The 18,182-nt window shown below is 31.4% G+C and overlaps 1 protein-coding gene across 4 annotated transcripts; it reads left to right on the plus strand.

The window, feature by feature from the left end:
• Positions 1-1,940: 1,940 nt before the first annotated feature.
• LOC108968208 (ATP-binding cassette sub-family G member 1) lies at positions 1,941-15,147 on the plus strand. Of its 4 annotated transcripts, XM_018932085.1 has the most exons (12): positions 1,949-2,701; positions 5,202-5,498; positions 5,706-5,823; positions 6,948-7,143; positions 7,414-7,559; positions 9,680-9,918; positions 10,161-10,289; positions 10,464-10,777; positions 12,439-12,607; positions 13,137-13,237; positions 13,864-14,022; positions 14,113-14,457. In XM_018932085.1, exons 2-12 carry the CDS (start codon positions 5,240-5,242, stop codon positions 14,455-14,457), a joined length of 2,175 nt encoding a protein of 724 aa, XP_018787630.1. In that variant the 5' UTR covers positions 1,949-2,701; positions 5,202-5,239. The 4 variants fall into 4 exon arrangements, 3 of the variants coding, with proteins under 3 accessions (XP_018787632.1, XP_018787630.1, XP_018787631.1); XR_001993318.1 differs by lacking the exons at positions 13,137-13,237; positions 13,864-14,022; positions 14,113-14,457 and adding exons at positions 12,880-12,974; positions 13,028-13,120 and having other exon boundaries at positions 1,941-2,701; XM_018932086.1 differs by lacking the exon at positions 1,949-2,701 and having other exon boundaries at positions 5,240-5,498; positions 14,113-15,147.
• The last annotated feature ends 3,035 nt before the right edge of the window (positions 15,148-18,182 follow it).

Consider the following 18,182-nt stretch of genomic DNA (forward strand, 5'->3'; position numbering starts at 1 on the left):
CCCATTTGTTTTGCTTCTTTGTCCATTCTGGAGAATGCAGAACTAACAGCACGGTTGTTAAAGCCAATGAAAATAGTACCTTCCCTTTGGATTTATGGAGATTCGGCAGAGCACACTTAAATTCCAATCGTTGAGCATGCTTGAAGGCCTATATGTCATATTCAAAAACACGATCTGTTTAATCTTATATATATAAACGTGCTATTTCGTCATGTACTCGCAGAACGTTCGAACCATGCAACGGAAATATGATTGGGAAAACCTAAAAAAAACCTGCATACATCAAAAACGTTAATCGGCCAAAATTAGGGTTAACGCCAACCCAGAAAGATGATCATAATTCAGAGTATTCGTTTATATACTATGTTATTTTATATGGTTAATAGTTACTTAGTTTGATATTTATTCAAGTTAAATATCATTAAGTAGTATATGTAGTATAAGTGAATTTTTTTAAATTCTTTTCAGAAGGTAATGGTTCCACCTATGAATAGGATTTATGTATACATATAATAAATAGGTCTAACAAGATAATGAACACGCTCATCCCCGATCAGACTACTATAATTATAGATAACCATATTTTAATTAACAGAGAGCATTACCAAAGATTTCTGTTAAATTCTACGAAAAGTAAAATAAATTATAATAAAAATCATCATATTCGGTATTTGGTAGGATTTTTTTTTGCTTTGGAACTACTACTATAAATAGGATATACGAATCTGCACAACACTACCGTATTGGTTGTATTAATGAAACGTCGACAATTACGCGACTGAAGTCAGGTAGCACCAATGGCTAACGCACGTACAAATGGTAGAATGTGGGATGACATCTGACTAAACAGTGCGTGAGTTGAAAATTAAATATTTTAACTTGTCTGGGTTATTTATTATTGCATCCTTTTTCGTTGTTTTAAGTGCGGCTTTTATTATGTATGTATATAGTATGTACTTATGTATGTATATCTGTGCACTTCTTCAATTGTGTTGACTGAGTCAATAGTTAGGGATGTAAATTTATCATTACTGTTATTTTGTAATTATCCTTTGAAAAGTTTAGTTAAAAATTAAAATTTATTTTACATTTGAATCCTAAGCGTTTTCTATTGGTATCAAATTGTCTTTAATTAAAAGCATTTGTAACTACCATTACTCACTGAATCTCAGAGTCAGAACGTTTAAGAACACTTTTAAAATTCTGCACTGAACGAGAGAATATTTTCACAGGTTAAAATATGTATGTATGTACATACCCTATCGTGATATTCACCAGTTTTCGATTATCTTACAATCAGTGGGACCCAAAAGCCCAACCATTTTATTTTTTAAAAGTCCGTAAATTTTTCAATAACAGTTTTGGACTAACAAGTAAAAAAATAAGCATAGAAAGTTGAAGATACCCTCAAGGTTTCAAAATTTATACATTTATCCACTAGTAAATTCAAAACAAGCGTCCTTTCGAAATTACAAATCATATTATTTTTCTTCACTTCACGATTGCTCGATTGCTAAGTTCTTCGCTTGAACATAATGAAATAAAAAACTTACATTTGATTAATAGTGCATTATTTCTTCAAGTTAGGATTCGATTTTAAAAACAAGGTTATATGCCTCTTGCCGCAGTGTTCTTTACTTGCATATTAAAACTTTGTGAGGATTATACATATGTCCCTTTACTTCGATTTGTAAAAGCTTACTTTCATAAACTGCAAAAATTAACAGGCATTAAATATTTCGCGGTTTCGAACATTACATATATACTAGTACCTATTAATATATTATTTACATACGTTCATATATACATACATACATGTTAATATATTAAACTGCATTCGTTGGTATTGATTGTTGCACTATGCTCTTGTGGCTAAAAATTAAAGTTCTTCAGCATTCTAATGTTTTAATGCTCAATGCTGATGTGGGAAACGCTTTGTACCAAAATTGAATGAGTCAGAGAAAACGCTGTGAGCGCAAACCGACTGAGTACGTGCAAAGTAAGCCCCGGTAAACAGTGAAATTGAAATGTGAGAGCACGAAATGTTATTGACCGGAGGAAGTGTTGGTAGTGCTTCACGAGCAAACGAACGTTGGAAAAACAAGCTACGATTACTTCGAATGTCTATAAGAGAGCTGGTTGGGCTGTTCTGCAGTCTACTAAAAGCAAACGGAGTGTTAACACATGTATTTAATACGGTGACTGTATCAAGCAACTGTTGAATTATATTTAAGTGATATATATTGAAGTGTGCAGAATTGAACGGAAGAAATGGAATAAAGTCACAAACATTTATAATGTATATTACGAATACAAACTTATAACCAAATAAATGAGTTCAAGAGAATCTATGTGAATAAATAATTGTGGGAAGCTTTGTCATGCTGGGGAAAATCGAATTAAGTAAAAACCATGATAATTTTGTTAAAAATATATAAACAATGAGTATACAAGTGAAGAAAATAAAGAAAGTTAATGTAAAAAAGTGTACAAACCATAGTTTCAAGCCTAATCAGTTTCAATTATAAAATACCAATTGAGAAATACCCCAATAAAATTTATACATGCATCTACATAGTTTGTACAAATGAATAAATCACATCAACAACGAATGCAATATCTATAAATAAGCCAGTGAAAAGACCTAATAACCTTAACTCAAGAGAAAACAAAACAGGAGCAGAGCAGAACATAATAAAAGGTTTGTTATCTTATGTGACATTATGTTTGACTATACATATATCATAGATGCGTATACATACTTATATGTATGTATGTACACACATGAATACATAATAGTATATTCATGTTGACCGGGAGTTAGTGCTAAGAGGCGTGCGCTCAACAGGTCCTGGATGGAATTAGTTGCAGGTCATCATAAAAAGCAGCTTTTTTAGCGGAAAACCAAAATATATTAGCGAAAATCTGTCATAAAATATTTTTCATTTGGTGGTGTCGGGCTGTTCATTTATAATATGACTTTAAAAAAGAAAGAGAAATCTTGTCCAATCATCTATCCAAGATTAATGACATGGATCAGAATTACACAATATTTTAAAAAGCTTCATATTATTATCAAATGTTATCATATGTAAACAAATTTTATAATAAATTCATATGTGGGCTTGCAATTAGGGAGATAAAAATTGCAAACAAAGTAATTAGAGGTTTTCTATTTCAGCGCTTATTGAAACCATATTGTTTAAATGAAACCAACGAGACTTTGTAGTGATCAGAAACTGACGCCCGATTCAGACATTGTGAACACTACAATGATATATTTTTGACTTCAATAATACTTTATATATTAAATGTATTCTCCAGCTTAGATTTTGTCACTATACTAGCTAGCTTGATAAGACACAGCACTCATTCAAATTCCATAATCTGTTTTGTGGAAACTTAAAAGGCAATAGGACATTCCATTTTTTCGAAAATAAAAACGATCTAAATAAGAGATCCAAATAAAAGCGATCCCTTATTTGGATTCGAAAAAATGGAAATGGAAAAGAATCGGCGTATATCTATGAGCGGTGTAATTATGTTGTATGTATGTATGTTGATGGGTCTAAGTGGAGGAATGCACTCACCTTCGTACATACATATGTAAGTACTATATATGGCAGAACTGTATATAACAATAATGTGTATAAAGTCGCATTACCTTTTTTTTATTACTAGTTTATTGATTAAATATTGTCAAATATACAAACCAATATATTCAAATATAATGAAATTTTGTTAGTTTCGACAACATTTATTTTCGGTTATAAACTATATGTGACTCTTATTTATTTATGTATTTTTTAAATTATCAATAGACACTGACCTATTTCATTTTATTTGTTTGGATTTCTTTATATTGCCATTGATTGTCGACATAAGCTCAACCAAAAATTAATAACAAATTCGTTTGTATGTATGTATGTATGTAGACTCGTGTGCGGCTGTACATTTACTCCTCTGATAAGGTATAGTCACTCGAAAAAAAACTCGATGTTAAATTAGTACATGAATATGTAAATCACTTGAATAATCCTTAATTTATTTACTCAAATGATTTTATTAAAGGTTTCTAAATCAACAAGAAGTTTTATAATCTCAAATACCAATAATCATGTAAATGACTTTTTTAAATCATGAAACAGACAAATGTCACTTTGGATATGAAATAATATGTGGCGTTACTATATCGACAAATGAACATACTATATATACTATAGTATTAGTTAATTACAATTATCGTTTAATTTGATATAGAAGTAATTAAATTTCGTTCATCAATATTCTAATTGAATAATCCCTTATTCTTTAGTTTGCAATTAACACATCATCTTAATTATCTACTGTAGCTTTATACCTACGTATTAATGTATCTATGTACATATGTATGTATAAGCTGACATTTGACACTTTCGACAACTTGTTGAAAGTTTCTATAGTCGGACGAAAAGAAAATTGCTTTAGAAATTGCTTGGAAATTGTGTGTGCTATCACACATGTGTTCATATTCATATATGTACATACTTGTATACGTACCATAAATATACATTTGCACTGCACGCTATTGGTGACTATTACGATTTAAAAAAAACATTTCCTTTCTACGCTCCATTTCGCTGGGAGAGTTAGAATATTTTTGGCATACATATGTACATCTTTACATAAATATATAATATGTACCTCTTACGTAATTACGAGTAACGCAAAGTGCAGCAAATTATGGAAACTTGTAATCAAATTACATACACTTTAAGTAAAAATCTATTCATGTGCATATGTAGGAGACATGCAACTTTTAAGGGAGGGCCAACATTCTAACCAATTACCGATAATTGGGGTTGTATGGTGTAAAATAACTGTGCATACGTTTGTCAACAGCCACTTATTTATTGGACAATATTTAAGGTAGTCACTAGACTCTAAGAGACTCATGAAAGAGATTGAAACCGTGGGTCTAATTTCAATATAATTTCGAAAGACGTCAGAGAGCTCTTAATTTCCGTAATTTTAATTTTACCCTAAAGCTTTAACTCTATTATTTGGGTACTCACATTTCTACACTTGTTTAAAAAATTGTTGTTGAATTACATACAAAAATGAGTTTACACATTTACAATTCTCAATGCTATGTTTTCGGATCGTTTTAACTTATAACTTTATAAGACTATGTGAAACCCCTATATGTTTTCTTTTTACAGCTATACTTTTAGCGAATGTTAATGATAACGACAAAAAAATGACTGTGATGCAGGATGTGAAGTCTACAGATGCTTGTGTGGCGGGCATTAATTGCTGTTCTAATACTGCTAACTCGGAAACGTCAATCGACAAATCATCTGTTTGTATGAATCCCAGTTCCACGAGTAATGTTTTGTACAAGCCGAGTAATTATGACAATTGGGAATCCAATTTTAACCTTTGCAAACAGATTGATATCGAATTCGAAAATGTGAAGTACATAGTGCGGAAGTTTAATTTTCATGAACGAAAATTTGGTAAGTTATCTATAAAAAACCTTTATTATGTACTTAATTTATTAATTTTCGCTAGGCGTGGAAAAATAATAGTAAGCCAAGTTGTAGAAAGTTATTGATTCATTAAAATTTAATATTCGTATTGTGGCTTTTAATATTCATACTTAACTTTGAATTTTTAAGCTATGCAATAGTGGAATTTGATCTATTGCTTTTCACTTGTTTTAGTAACGAAGGAGATTTTACATGGGATTAACGGCGCATTCCGAGCTGGGGAACTTACCGCCATAATGGGTCCATCAGGCTCTGGAAAGAGTACACTACTCAATGTAATGACAGGCTTTAGGTAGGTGTTCCAAAGACATACTAATTATTTGCTAATTATATAGGTGAAACTTCATCTGTAAGTGGGTAAATTCTTTCAACATATGTTCGAGTATATCTCTAATGGAACGATCTGGCGCATTGCGCCGCAAAATTAACCAAAAGCACCGAAAAGCATGTATTTCCGATTCAGAAAGACTGTAGTCTCACTTAATTATGATGTTCACCCGAAAACATGATATAAAATATTAAAAAGAGAATATGTAAATATCAAAAACAAAAAAATGGTCGAGTCATAATTCTAATAGCGAACTTTCCTTTGCAAGTTACTGATTTTCCTTTAACTATAAAATATTAGCGAGTGAGTTATAAATAGTTTTATAAATTCACCATGTGTACATATATGTGGGCGGATTTTAATAACAGCGTTTATTTTTTACCTAAAGCTTTTTAAGGCAAGAAATGTTGAATCATTCTCCAGGCATTACTTAATTGAAAAATAAACATATAAAATTCGTACTTGTTGTACATTAAAAGTGAAACAAAGAAAATTGTATCGATTAGCGAAAATTTCATGATGATATTTGTAATATTTGAAAATAAATGGCACACCGTACCCAAACACGCCTACGGTTATTACACAAATCTGCGAACATTTTGCAAAATTTCAAAACAAATCTATGACGCTTAATAGTGTTTTTTTGGAAGAATTTAAACCTAACCTAACTTAACAATGTAGACATTATTCAACTGCCACTGAACCTCAATGGGAAGTAAAAGGAATTAAACCTTGAATTTAAAATTTATTAGCACCAGATAAGAAGTTACACAGGGTTTTGCAGATTAAGCTACGAGCACATATACATACGAATGTATATATATAATGCACATACACCAAAAAATTTTCATGTCCAGGTTTGACATTGAGTTGATTGAACTGTAGATGGCGTTGACTGTGTTTTATTATTACTTTCAAGAATGCAGATAAAAAGCCAAGTTCAGCACAAAACAACCTTTTCATAATAATGTTACAATTTGGTTGCATATAATAAATTACATATGTATGTATGTACCAAAGCATGCAAGCAGTCTCGCATCATGTTAATTAAATTCGTATTAAAATTTAGGAAATATTTGTTTTCACAGAGCCACTGGTGTAACAGGCACAATATGTATCAACGGGGATCCCATTTCAACAAACTCACCCAGTTTTCGAGAACTTTCTTGTTATATACATCAAGACGACTTGTTGAGGCCACTGATGACCATTGGTGAAACGATGATGTTAGCCGCACATCTCAAGCTGGGCTTCAGTACATCCAAGGAATACAAACAAAACTTGGTAAGTTATGTCAATTGATTTGTGAATTGGATCATTTCGATGTTATTTCAAATACATACATACATATATTGCAGCCGAGTCTAACGAGGTTTGTTTAATTCTTTTAAATGAAGTGCTCCTTCAGATTCTTATAACATACATACATATGTTTATAATAGTTTATATATTTTTGAATTTTTACACATGCATATATACACCTCTGTATAAAATTATCCACAGTTAAAGGAACTGAGCAACTGTTATCATTGCTGTTATTATGCTATGTTACAGATCAAACATATATTGGCCCTGCTGGGATTGGAGCATCGGTATCATGTATTTGCGGGGAAGTTGTCTGGCGGCCAGAAAAAACGACTGGCCATAGCACTCGAACTGATAAGCAATCCCCCCGTTTTGTTTTTGGACGAGCCAACTACGTGAGTATTTTTCTGATATTCTTTCTTTATAACATAATAATCATACAAGCGATGTGTATATACAAATACACCAAGCCATTTTGAACAATCTGTAGCCTCAGTGCAAAAGCAATAAAGGGACGTATTTCAGTAGTTGCGATATTTAAATGTCTCTTACTCGTTATATAAATATATGTACATACACATATGTACCAACACATTTAGCCATAACACCCGTTACTCCCTTAAAAATGCCTGGATTATTGATTAAATTTTCTGCTGGGTGTTGTTGTTTTCGCTCGAGCAAATTATTATGAAATTTTAGATTCGAGTGAAGGTTTATTTTATAATCTTGTATAAGTTTACTCACAACGTTTGCAAAACTAACGGAAGCTACGCGCCAATGTCATCCATAATCAGTCATTTTGCCTTAGTGTATAAATAAATATTCCTAATCATAAGTGCACTCTGATACTTGTAAATATACTTATGCACCAATACATATGTACATATATATATATATATATATAATATATTTATACATAAGGTATAAAATCATGCACAAATCCGCAATCCTTATGTAAATATTACACATTTGAAAGCGTAAATAAGTAATAGATGAGATAACCCTTTATTGCGATATATTGTGAGCTGTAAAATAATGAGAGTAAATGTAATGTAGAATAAGCGTAGGAATAGTATAATTGTATTACTGCATCCCAACTATCTTGGCAACATTACCTAAAACACTCTATATAGTAGAGATATAGAAAGTTGCATCCGTACACATATGTATATAGTATATATGTATATATATACGAATTAATGTCCGCGGATTTAAAATCAAATGAAAGAAGTAAGGAGAAACTAACTCCGGGTATAATCGAACATTGTTTACTCTTGTCACTTATATGGGCTCTAGGGCGAGTTTTTAAACGATTTTATTCATTCTAAACACAAGTGTACACCGTTATTAGAAAACACAACTCTCTCAATTTTATTAAGATAACTCACATATTGGCCCACACATATAATACCCAACGGTTACCCTCCTCCCGTCCCAGAAGTTCTAAAATCTTTATATTAAGTATATTGGGGATAAGGGAAGTGTTGACCTGATTGAACCCATTTTTGACACACAGACATACATTAGGAAAGTATTCGCTCTGAATTTTAATTATACATATACATATCTCTCATATTGACCGATATTGTTTTCGATGAGAAACGCTAAGCTGACTCGTAAGCAGTACGACAAAGGACCCCAAATCACATAGGCAGGCCACCGATTGAGGCATGATAGCTATTTAAAAATACCCTACCAAAATGTTTGCCCTAAGTACTCATCGGACTTACCATGTACAAGGTTTAAAAACTTTATCACGTTTCACCGAGAGAAATACTTTATCAATTCCAATTTGTGGGTGTAGCATCGATGTGATGTGATGCGTCATACTCTTATGATGTGTTCGATATAATTTTTATATTATTACAAAATTAATGATTCAATTGAATATTTAATATTAATATGAAAATCTAGGTACACGTTGTAATGCCAGTACACGGATGTCGCGTAGGCTGGTATCAAAGTTCGAAAATGTAGTGGATTTACAAAATATCCGTTATGCATATGAATATTATGAAATGTTTTAAGTTCAGACTTATATAAATAATGATAAATTTTTGTTCTAAGAAGTTTCGACAACACCACACACCGCGATGAAACGCATTAAAATGCCAGGTTTGTTCGATTGCATTTTTATTAGCATTCGATGAATTTTAAACATATAATTAGTTGTCATTGATTGCACTTTTCTCATTGGCTTTCAAAGGGCTCACCTAGTCCATTGCAAAAGTCAGACGATTTATTTGTAAATACATACATATGTATCGCATGCATATATAAACATATGTATGTACGTACCTAATAGAAACGTTCGAGCTATGGAATTTCTAACACTATGCAAGAGATCTTTTAAAAAATTAATTGCTTAGGACTATTTTTTTTAATGATTTGAAATACTCTCGTCAGTTTCATTGGCCTTTTCGATTTCCTTGCAAAGAAAATTATTTTAGATTATGTATTAGATTTTTAATTAAACGCAGATGAAAATGAGACATCTATTCGTGAATCTTTACAGTGGTTTGGACAGTTCGTCGTGCAGTCAATGTGTATCGCTATTAAAAAAGTTGGCATCTCTCGGTCATACCATAGTGTGTACCATTCATCAGCCTAGCGCATTGATTTTCGAGATGTTCGACAAACTATACACTGTTGTTGATGGAAGTTGCATCTACCAAGGGCCAGTAAGAGAGCTTGTACCATTCCTAGAAGGGCAGGATCTGGTGTGTCCAAGTTATCACAATCCAGCAGATTTTCGTAAGTCATTTAAAGTAGTTGCCTTTATATTTACATTTGTTTCCAGTATGACCTGAAAACCCCAACTCGTAGATAGTATTTGGTACAATCCATTTCCGTGTTGGACTAGCTTACTTTCACTTCGAAATTTACCATATTTTCGATTTCAAATAGAAATTACTAGTTGTAAACTAGATGTATTGTTAGCATATACAACTACGCTATAATTGAAGGATTTCAATGTGTTTGATTTTTATCCATAGTGCTGGAGGTTGCGGTGGGGGAGCACGATCGCGATTTAGTAAAACTCATAAATGCAGCAAACAAAAAGTATCACGAAGATGCAGATAACCAACAAATAAATGTGCAACGCTTGCTATCTCGTATTAAAAGTAAGATATATTGTGTCAAAGTCGACAAAAGTCGAATATTCTTTAAGTTAAATTATAAAATAGAATAATTACACACCGATGCAAATACAAATATTAATTATCGCTTTCTCATTCCCTCCCATATGTATAAAATCATTATAACTAATTACTTAACTTTAACCCCAATGTTTTTAGGTAAAGATGCGTGCAGCAAAATCGCTGGCAATTTGAAACGTTTCCCCAACGTTATGTCCAAACTTACGTCCTTCGATTACGTAAAACCCGCCGCGGACGAAGTGGCTTTGGAGGAAGTGAAATCGCTGAATGCCAGTGTCGGCACAAGGGAAAAGTTGGATGATAAAGATTGCGATGCTTGCCCAACAGGCCGTGGGAAAATTAATGGCCGACGTAGCACGGCCTATAAGGCTTTACACACCGAGCAGGCCTCATTTATAATGCAATATTTTCTGCTTCTGAATCGGATCTTTATATGTGCCCGACGGAATTATGTGAGTTTTACTTTTTATTTGGTTATAAAAATTGTTCGGATTTTTGCATTTTTTTGTTTTTTTGTAAATATAAATTGTACACAAGTTTGCATAAAATCTTGAACAATTAACATCCGCTATATTCCAAATTAAAATGTGCACTTAAGTAGTAATTAAAAAAAAATTTACTTCGCTCATATAGTAAATTCAGTGTTTTTTGAAATATATATTTAAATAGGTACTTAATTGTACAGTATTGCACAAAATATATGTAACTGGTAAAAATATATAAAACATTATCTTACAAAACAATGTACATAAATTATGTCATGTGACAGATGCATTAATATTGAAGAAGACGTCGGGGTCAATGTATGTACATATGTTATGTTAGTTTTTCTAAAGTAAACTGATTTAACGTATATATTATATCTCCCTTGGCACTTAAGCTAAATCAACCAAACCTGATCAGAACAAATATTTTTACAACATCTATATGGTTTAAAATCGGCTTAAAACCCCGTCCACTCCCCATATAACGGTTATATTGAAAACTAATGAAAGTGCCATAAATCTATAAAGAATAGCGTCAGAGATACTCATTTTGCATCTCTCTGATACCAATACAATGAATTTCAAACACAAGCCTTTTAAATTTTTCTATGTTATTGGCGTTAACACAGAGGCGTTTAAAGAAAATGGAATATTTTAACTCAAACTTGCATAATAATGAACGTGAATTATTTTAAAGCCAATCGGTGACTTCGGACTACTTTAATGTACAATTTCCTCGCCACCGATTGTTCAGATATAAATAAGTGGGATTTTATGTTTTAACTACTTCAAAATTGAAACTAAGACGATGAAATTTGATTGTACATTTTTGTAATGAATAAAAAATTTGCAGTGAAAATAATATCGATCTTTATCGAAACTTTTACTACTCGTAATTAGTTTTAAAAACAAAATATTATTATAGACACAATTAACAATTTGTATATGTTTTTGTATTCTTCTCACAAAAGAAATTGAACAACTTAATTTAGAGAATAATCCATTAAAACATTTGATAGCAATCAAACAAAGATTGAATGCAGACTCATTATGTACTTATACATTGCATAAACAACCACTTTTGTAATTGATAGTAAGCAAGAGCAATATCCTCTTAAAATACCTTAAGTAAATCAAATTTAATGCGAACATATTTTTTTTTATTACTTGAGTAGTTATATCAATATATCTGTGTATACCATTTGTACTAAGTGTGTATACGTGCATTGGCTTACGTTTTTCTAGTCGTGTGTAAGTATGAATACGGGCTTACAAATGTAGATACATTAACCCACTCGTGAGCAACAACTATACTCCACAATAATATTGTATGGTTGTATGTACATTTGTATATGAGCATGCGCAAATCTTATTACCCATAAACTGTCCAAGCTAGTTGCATACGGTTTAATTGCAATAACCTTAACACACTTTTGCATGAGTGGCTACTGGTTACCACAGCCAAGTTTGCAGCCTTTTAGTTTTTGAACATAATTAATTTTTATTATTTTTACAAACAACTTTATAACAGACCTCATGAACCAAACTTGCATTGCAGTATTTGTGAGAGATATACCGCTAACTGACTATCTAAATTGGGCTTTTCATTTTAACTTTTTGTTTTGCAGTTCTTGTTGTTGGCTCGGTTGATGTCACACATTGTAATTGGCTTGGTATTTGGTTACTTGTATATGAATGTCGGCGATAAAGCGACCACTGTGCTCGGCAACTACGTCTATTTGTACGGTACAATTTTATTGTTGGTCTACACCGGCAAAATGGCTGTGGTGCTAACATGTAAGTAATGCCATGTTATTTTGCATTTATTTAACTGTATATGTATGTATGTATGTACGGAAGTAAGTGGTAGATGAACAAAGTACTTAATTAATACCACAGGTATTTTAAAATCAGTTCCCAATAATTGGAGAATATGTTTCATTGAATTCGAATTGCTGTCAGTAACTTGCTCTTATAAAATTTATAAATAAGAAAAGCAATAGATATATTAGTATTTCTTAAAAATCGATTAACCACGAGATTCAATAAACCACTGGAATATTTTATAGGAAAAGTAATTAGTCGAACTGTTTTGCATAAATAATTTTCAATGAACATGGGGATTAACCTTAGAAAATAAATTACAATTCTCGGAAATATTCAGGTATGACACATTTCATCTATACCAGAAGGGGAATGATTTTTGTACAAATTTAGGTTATCCATTATTGAAGTTATTTACTAATACACCCCTATTATCTCATCTATATTGGTTTTGGAACGGAACTAGCCACTACATAATGCACTTCACATTTTATCCCGACAGTTCCTTTGGAAATTGGAATGCTGACCCGAGAACATTTCAACCGGTGGTACGGTCTTACTCCATACTTCTTATCGATGTTGTCTTTTGAAATACCATTTCAGGTAAGGAATTTATACACATATACATACATATGTATATAATATCTACTAACCAAGTGATTTACTGCTAGCGGTAAAAACTGTTTATTTCTATATGTAAAGCAAAACTTCGAAGCTTTTCTGTTTATATTTATTCACTCGCAGTGCCCACATACGTATGTATGTGTGCATGTGGGTACATTCATATTTTAAACTTTTACGCATTCTTCGTATTTATTTTGATGCTCACCTTTAGTGTCAATAAACTTTTTCGCATTGACCTCCATACATTACGTAAATGAAAGTTTGGCCATGGCAAATCGCATGTTCAAATCTCGGCAGAGTTAAAATCCGTATTAAAATGTGCGACTTGTCAAGTAGAGGTGCAACTGAATAACAAACTAATTGATTGATATCATGATTATATTATATATGAATATATTCGTGTATATGCATGTACTAATACAAATAATGGCATTAAATTTTATAATCTATCTTAATGTTACTGGAGTATACTCTGTGCAAAAACCTTGTGTACCAAGGCGCATCACACACGGGCCTCTGGACTCAGTCCTCCCTTGTCGTTTAGATACTTATAGACAATTTGTGCATGAATAAACCACTAATGCAAATTCCAAATATATTTTCAGAGTATTTGCGCAGTAATTTACATGGCCATAAGCGTTTACCTAACTGGCAACAACACAAATGAGTGCTTTCGGATATATTACTTCGTCGTATTGGCCGTTTTGGCGACACTTAGTGCTCAAGCCTGGGGCTTCTTTGTCGGTGCCACGCTACCTACCAAAGTAAGGGTTTAGTTTAATATTACCTCATATACATGAATATACAATTTAATTTGTATACAATATCGCATAATATCTGAAATCGTCTCATAGTTGGCAGTTTTCTTGGGTCCCATTCTGGCAGTATTGTTTTCAGTGTTTGGGTTCTGCACGCGATACATCGATATCACGCCTATCTTTCGCTGGATGTGGCATATCAGCTATTTTCGAGCAGGTTTCCACGGCGCACTTAATGCTATTTATGGCTTGGAACGCCCATTTCTAACATGTCCGGATACTGCAATGTATTGCCATTTCCGAAGTCCCAAAGTATTTCTCAACTACATGATGATATCGGATGTAAATATGGCTGACTGCGTCACACTGATGGTTGTCGTGATTGTCGTTATGCATATACTTACTCTAATAACGCTCTGGCACAAATTGAACAAACGTTAATTAACAAAATATGAATTATAATATATTAGTAGTTTAAGTATATAAACCAAATAATAATTATTTTTAAATATGGGTATGCATAAGTAATAACAACTATATATATATATACTATGTCGTAAGGGGATTATGGTTTTTACTTATTTGAACTTTAAAGACCTTTAGATCATCGTAATTACACCCTTATGTTCCTTAATAACTTAAAACATAAAAAGTGAAAACAAAAATGAACAATTGTAAATTTGTATACAAATCTTCTAAATACTTAAAAGTTTTTGTACGTACGTATACGATAACTTTAGTAGTTCTAAAATTGCAATTTTAGCAAAAAAATATAGTATTACATTTTTAAAGGCTCATTTGTAGAAATAAAGAAATATATATATTTTTTTATGCAGCATATCTAAAAACATTTTAATACTTATCGAATTGATTCGCTGGTCCTTGCCAATTCTACTGAAAAGAAATCTACCAAAAAATCTCGAAATCTAGTTAACTTCAACCCTTATAAGTTATTTAGAAAAATCTTATAGCATCGAAAATTAGGCGTAAACGATATACTATATACAAGTTGTAGGTAGACATTCTAAATGTACAAACAATGTTGGAGACATGTGATTTATTTAGATTAGATCTAGCTTAAGCGAATGTAATAAAAATATTACTTGAACATTAAAAAATATCAAATTAAAACATTGGTTTAATTTTAAATGCAACTAAATTATAAAATAAAATCATATTAATGAATAAAATTAAATAATTGAAAATGCTTTGTGGACTAGGTTGTCAAAGGCTTCAAAGATTATCGAAAGTTATATGTAACTAAATGATTTCGATGAAAATTTAATAAAAGTCATAACAGGTACGTATGTGTGTACATGTATATATCTAACAATATTTTAAAGATAAAGATATCATATGTAATAATAATTAATTGCGTACTTATCTTAAATTGTATAGTAAATATTTGGTAAAACTCTAACGCAAAGTATTAAAATACGTGCAAAGTGTTAAGACTACTGAAACTGAAGAGCTAAAATGCCATTATTATAAACAAAAAATTATTTTCAAACCTTTTTCAAATTGTCACACTAAAGTTAATTTTCTTATAAAGCTATTTATTATTCAAAATCCCATTATTAATAAGAATTATTTTCTGATGGTGAGGCATAATAAATTGTGCGGTCTGACACTATTTTTTCTCAAACGTTGGAGGATGCAGGTGATTTCAGATTTCTCATCTTAGACACTTCCAACAGTAGAATTTACATATATAAGCCTATCTTATCTTATTTTGAAGTCTTTCTTTACTCTTGTATTTTATATTTTCGTATAATTACATACAACAAAAAGGATTATCTATTGTGAACATGTGTTTTTAATTTTCTGGATTGAGTTCCGACCAGATTTCGATAACAATGCATCATTCCGGATTCCTATTTGATTTGAAAGATAATTCTTAATCAAAGTTGGCAGTAATAATGAATCTAAAATATTTGCAATATTGTAACACAGGTGTGGTATGCTCGATATAGGAAAATATGGCACAAAACACACAATAGAGCATACTTTTAGGCGGTGTGTAGTAGGTTTTTTTAAACTCTTGCAATCTGTTGCTACAGAGTATAATAGTTTTGTTCATCTAACAGTTGCCCTTGTCACCTTAAACAAATCGATGCTCAGAAAACGACTTTAACTGAAAACCTATAAAGTGCTATAACTAAGTAGTAAATTAAGATATAAAACTGAAAATTGGAACATGGGATCGCAGTAGTAAGGGACTACAACCCCACCTACTTCTCATATGCCACAATTTTAAGTTCCATTTGATTCTTTCACTTTCCAGTACACAAATCAAGTTGCCATTAATATAACGGGATAAAGTTTTGCACTAATAATTCCTTTAAAGTAAGTCATCTTTTGACCAAAAATTGCCCAAATCTAACCAAAATTGTTCTACCCCTCCGTACCGAATATGTGGACCCCAGTATCTATAGTTGACTTTTGACTGAAAATATCGGTCAGTGTGTGGGATATATAACTGAAATTCAGGGAAATCCTTTTCTGACAATGGTAACTCTATGTATCAAAAATGAGTTGAATCGGGTCAATACTTCCGTATACTCCAATATATTATATCTAACATAAAGTTTTGCGAACTTACGGGTGACTTTATACTGCATACTCGTATGTCGGAGTTGTCTCAACGTGTCGTGTTTGACTCATAACAGTGTATCTCTGTGCCTAAAATAAATAAAACTAAACAAAAACTCGACCTAGCCCCCTTATAAATAATATCACGATTTTCGAATATCCGACTAACTTTATTCCATATGAACTGGTGATTGTATGTGAGGTACATTAATGAAACCTAGGACACATTTTAGTTAATAGGTAAAATCGGATCGATTAGCAATTTCCCTGGTATTAATTTCTTCATGTTGCAAGAGACTTAGCCTTTCCTTACATGTTTTAGTATGACGATTTTGTTTAAGTTTTTTTCTTTTGATTATAGGTCACCACTAACTCCACAGAAGTATTCAACATTTTATTACCAAGATATGCATATGTGAATTTTTTTAACTGAGCCCTATACCCATTTGTCATCAACTTTAATTGTAAATGTGTATTATCAACATATAAAAGCATTTACCCTAGGACATAAACCTCCAAGATAAAGAGGCAGATAAGATATAGTAATCATAAATTGGGCGGCAGACCTTGTTCACACATTTCGGCTATTTATAAAAACCCCAAATTGTGTGAATTTTTTGCATACATACATACATATATACCATATAGAGGAGTGATTACCAAGATATACATATGTGATTTTTTTTAACTGAGCCCTATACCCATTTGTCATCAACTCTAATTGTAAATGTGTATTATCAACATATAAAAGCATTACCTTGTTACATAAACCTCCAAGATAAAGAGGCAGATAAGATATGGTAATCATAAATTGGGCGGCAGTCCTTGTTCAYACATTTCGGCTATTTATAAAAACCCCAAATTGTGTAAATTTTTTTTACATACATATATACTATATACATCACAAATTGTTTTTGGAAATAGCAAAAATGTATTTTATTTTTTAAATCATAGAACACGATTAATTTACTTTTTCGGTTGTCTCTTTTCTCAACCCCAGGATCGTTCTCTTTATTTATACATAATATTTTATATTCATTTATTTATATATTGTTTAATTGTTTTAAGTAAAGCATGGAGGCTGTTATTATGTTCAGGAGTAAGACTGCAATATTACAATACACATATTTACATATTATAAATGTATTTATTATAAATAATCACTTGTATGAAGAAATAGTTTCTTATCAGTAAATTGATCAAGTTATGTGTTGTCCAAGGAATGGAAAGTAATACAAAACGAAGAAGAGTGCACGCAATAATTCTCAATTCTGATAAGCTAAAAATTCTCAAGAACAAAAAGAAGAAGACCAAGAAGGAGAGAATAAGAAATAATTTTATTTTAGATAAGAAAAATGTTAGATGAAGTCTCATGAATACACAAATTGAATTAAAATTTATAGAAATATTCAAATTTGATTTGGATTTTTATTAATATTATTAATATTTAAAAATATTATATTTTTCTTTGCGATATATGAATAATTATGTTTCAAAACTAACATTTTGTTAATGACAAGGGCACAAGTGGTTAACGGCAACACTGATTTTCAATGCACAAAGTACTATATGTA

The sequence above is a fragment of the Bactrocera latifrons genome, unplaced genomic scaffold, assembly GCF_001853355.1.
Source record: "Bactrocera latifrons isolate USDA-ARS-PBARC rearing strain unplaced genomic scaffold, ASM185335v1 scaffold_206, whole genome shotgun sequence".
NCBI lineage: Eukaryota > Metazoa > Arthropoda > Insecta > Diptera > Tephritidae > Bactrocera > Bactrocera latifrons.

Excerpts from the sequence above, each read along its gene's own strand:
- LOC108968208 (XM_018932085.1), top strand. The coding sequence starts at position 5,240 with ATGACTGTGATGCAGGATGTGAAGTCTACAGATGCTTGTGTGGCGGGC. Across the intron at positions 7,144-7,413 it reads AGGAATACAAACAAAACTTG|ATCAAACATATATTGGCCCT; the intron begins GTAAGTTATGTC and ends GCTATGTTACAG. Across the intron at positions 12,608-13,136 it reads AATGGCTGTGGTGCTAACAT|TTCCTTTGGAAATTGGAATG; the intron begins GTAAGTAATGCC and ends TTATCCCGACAG.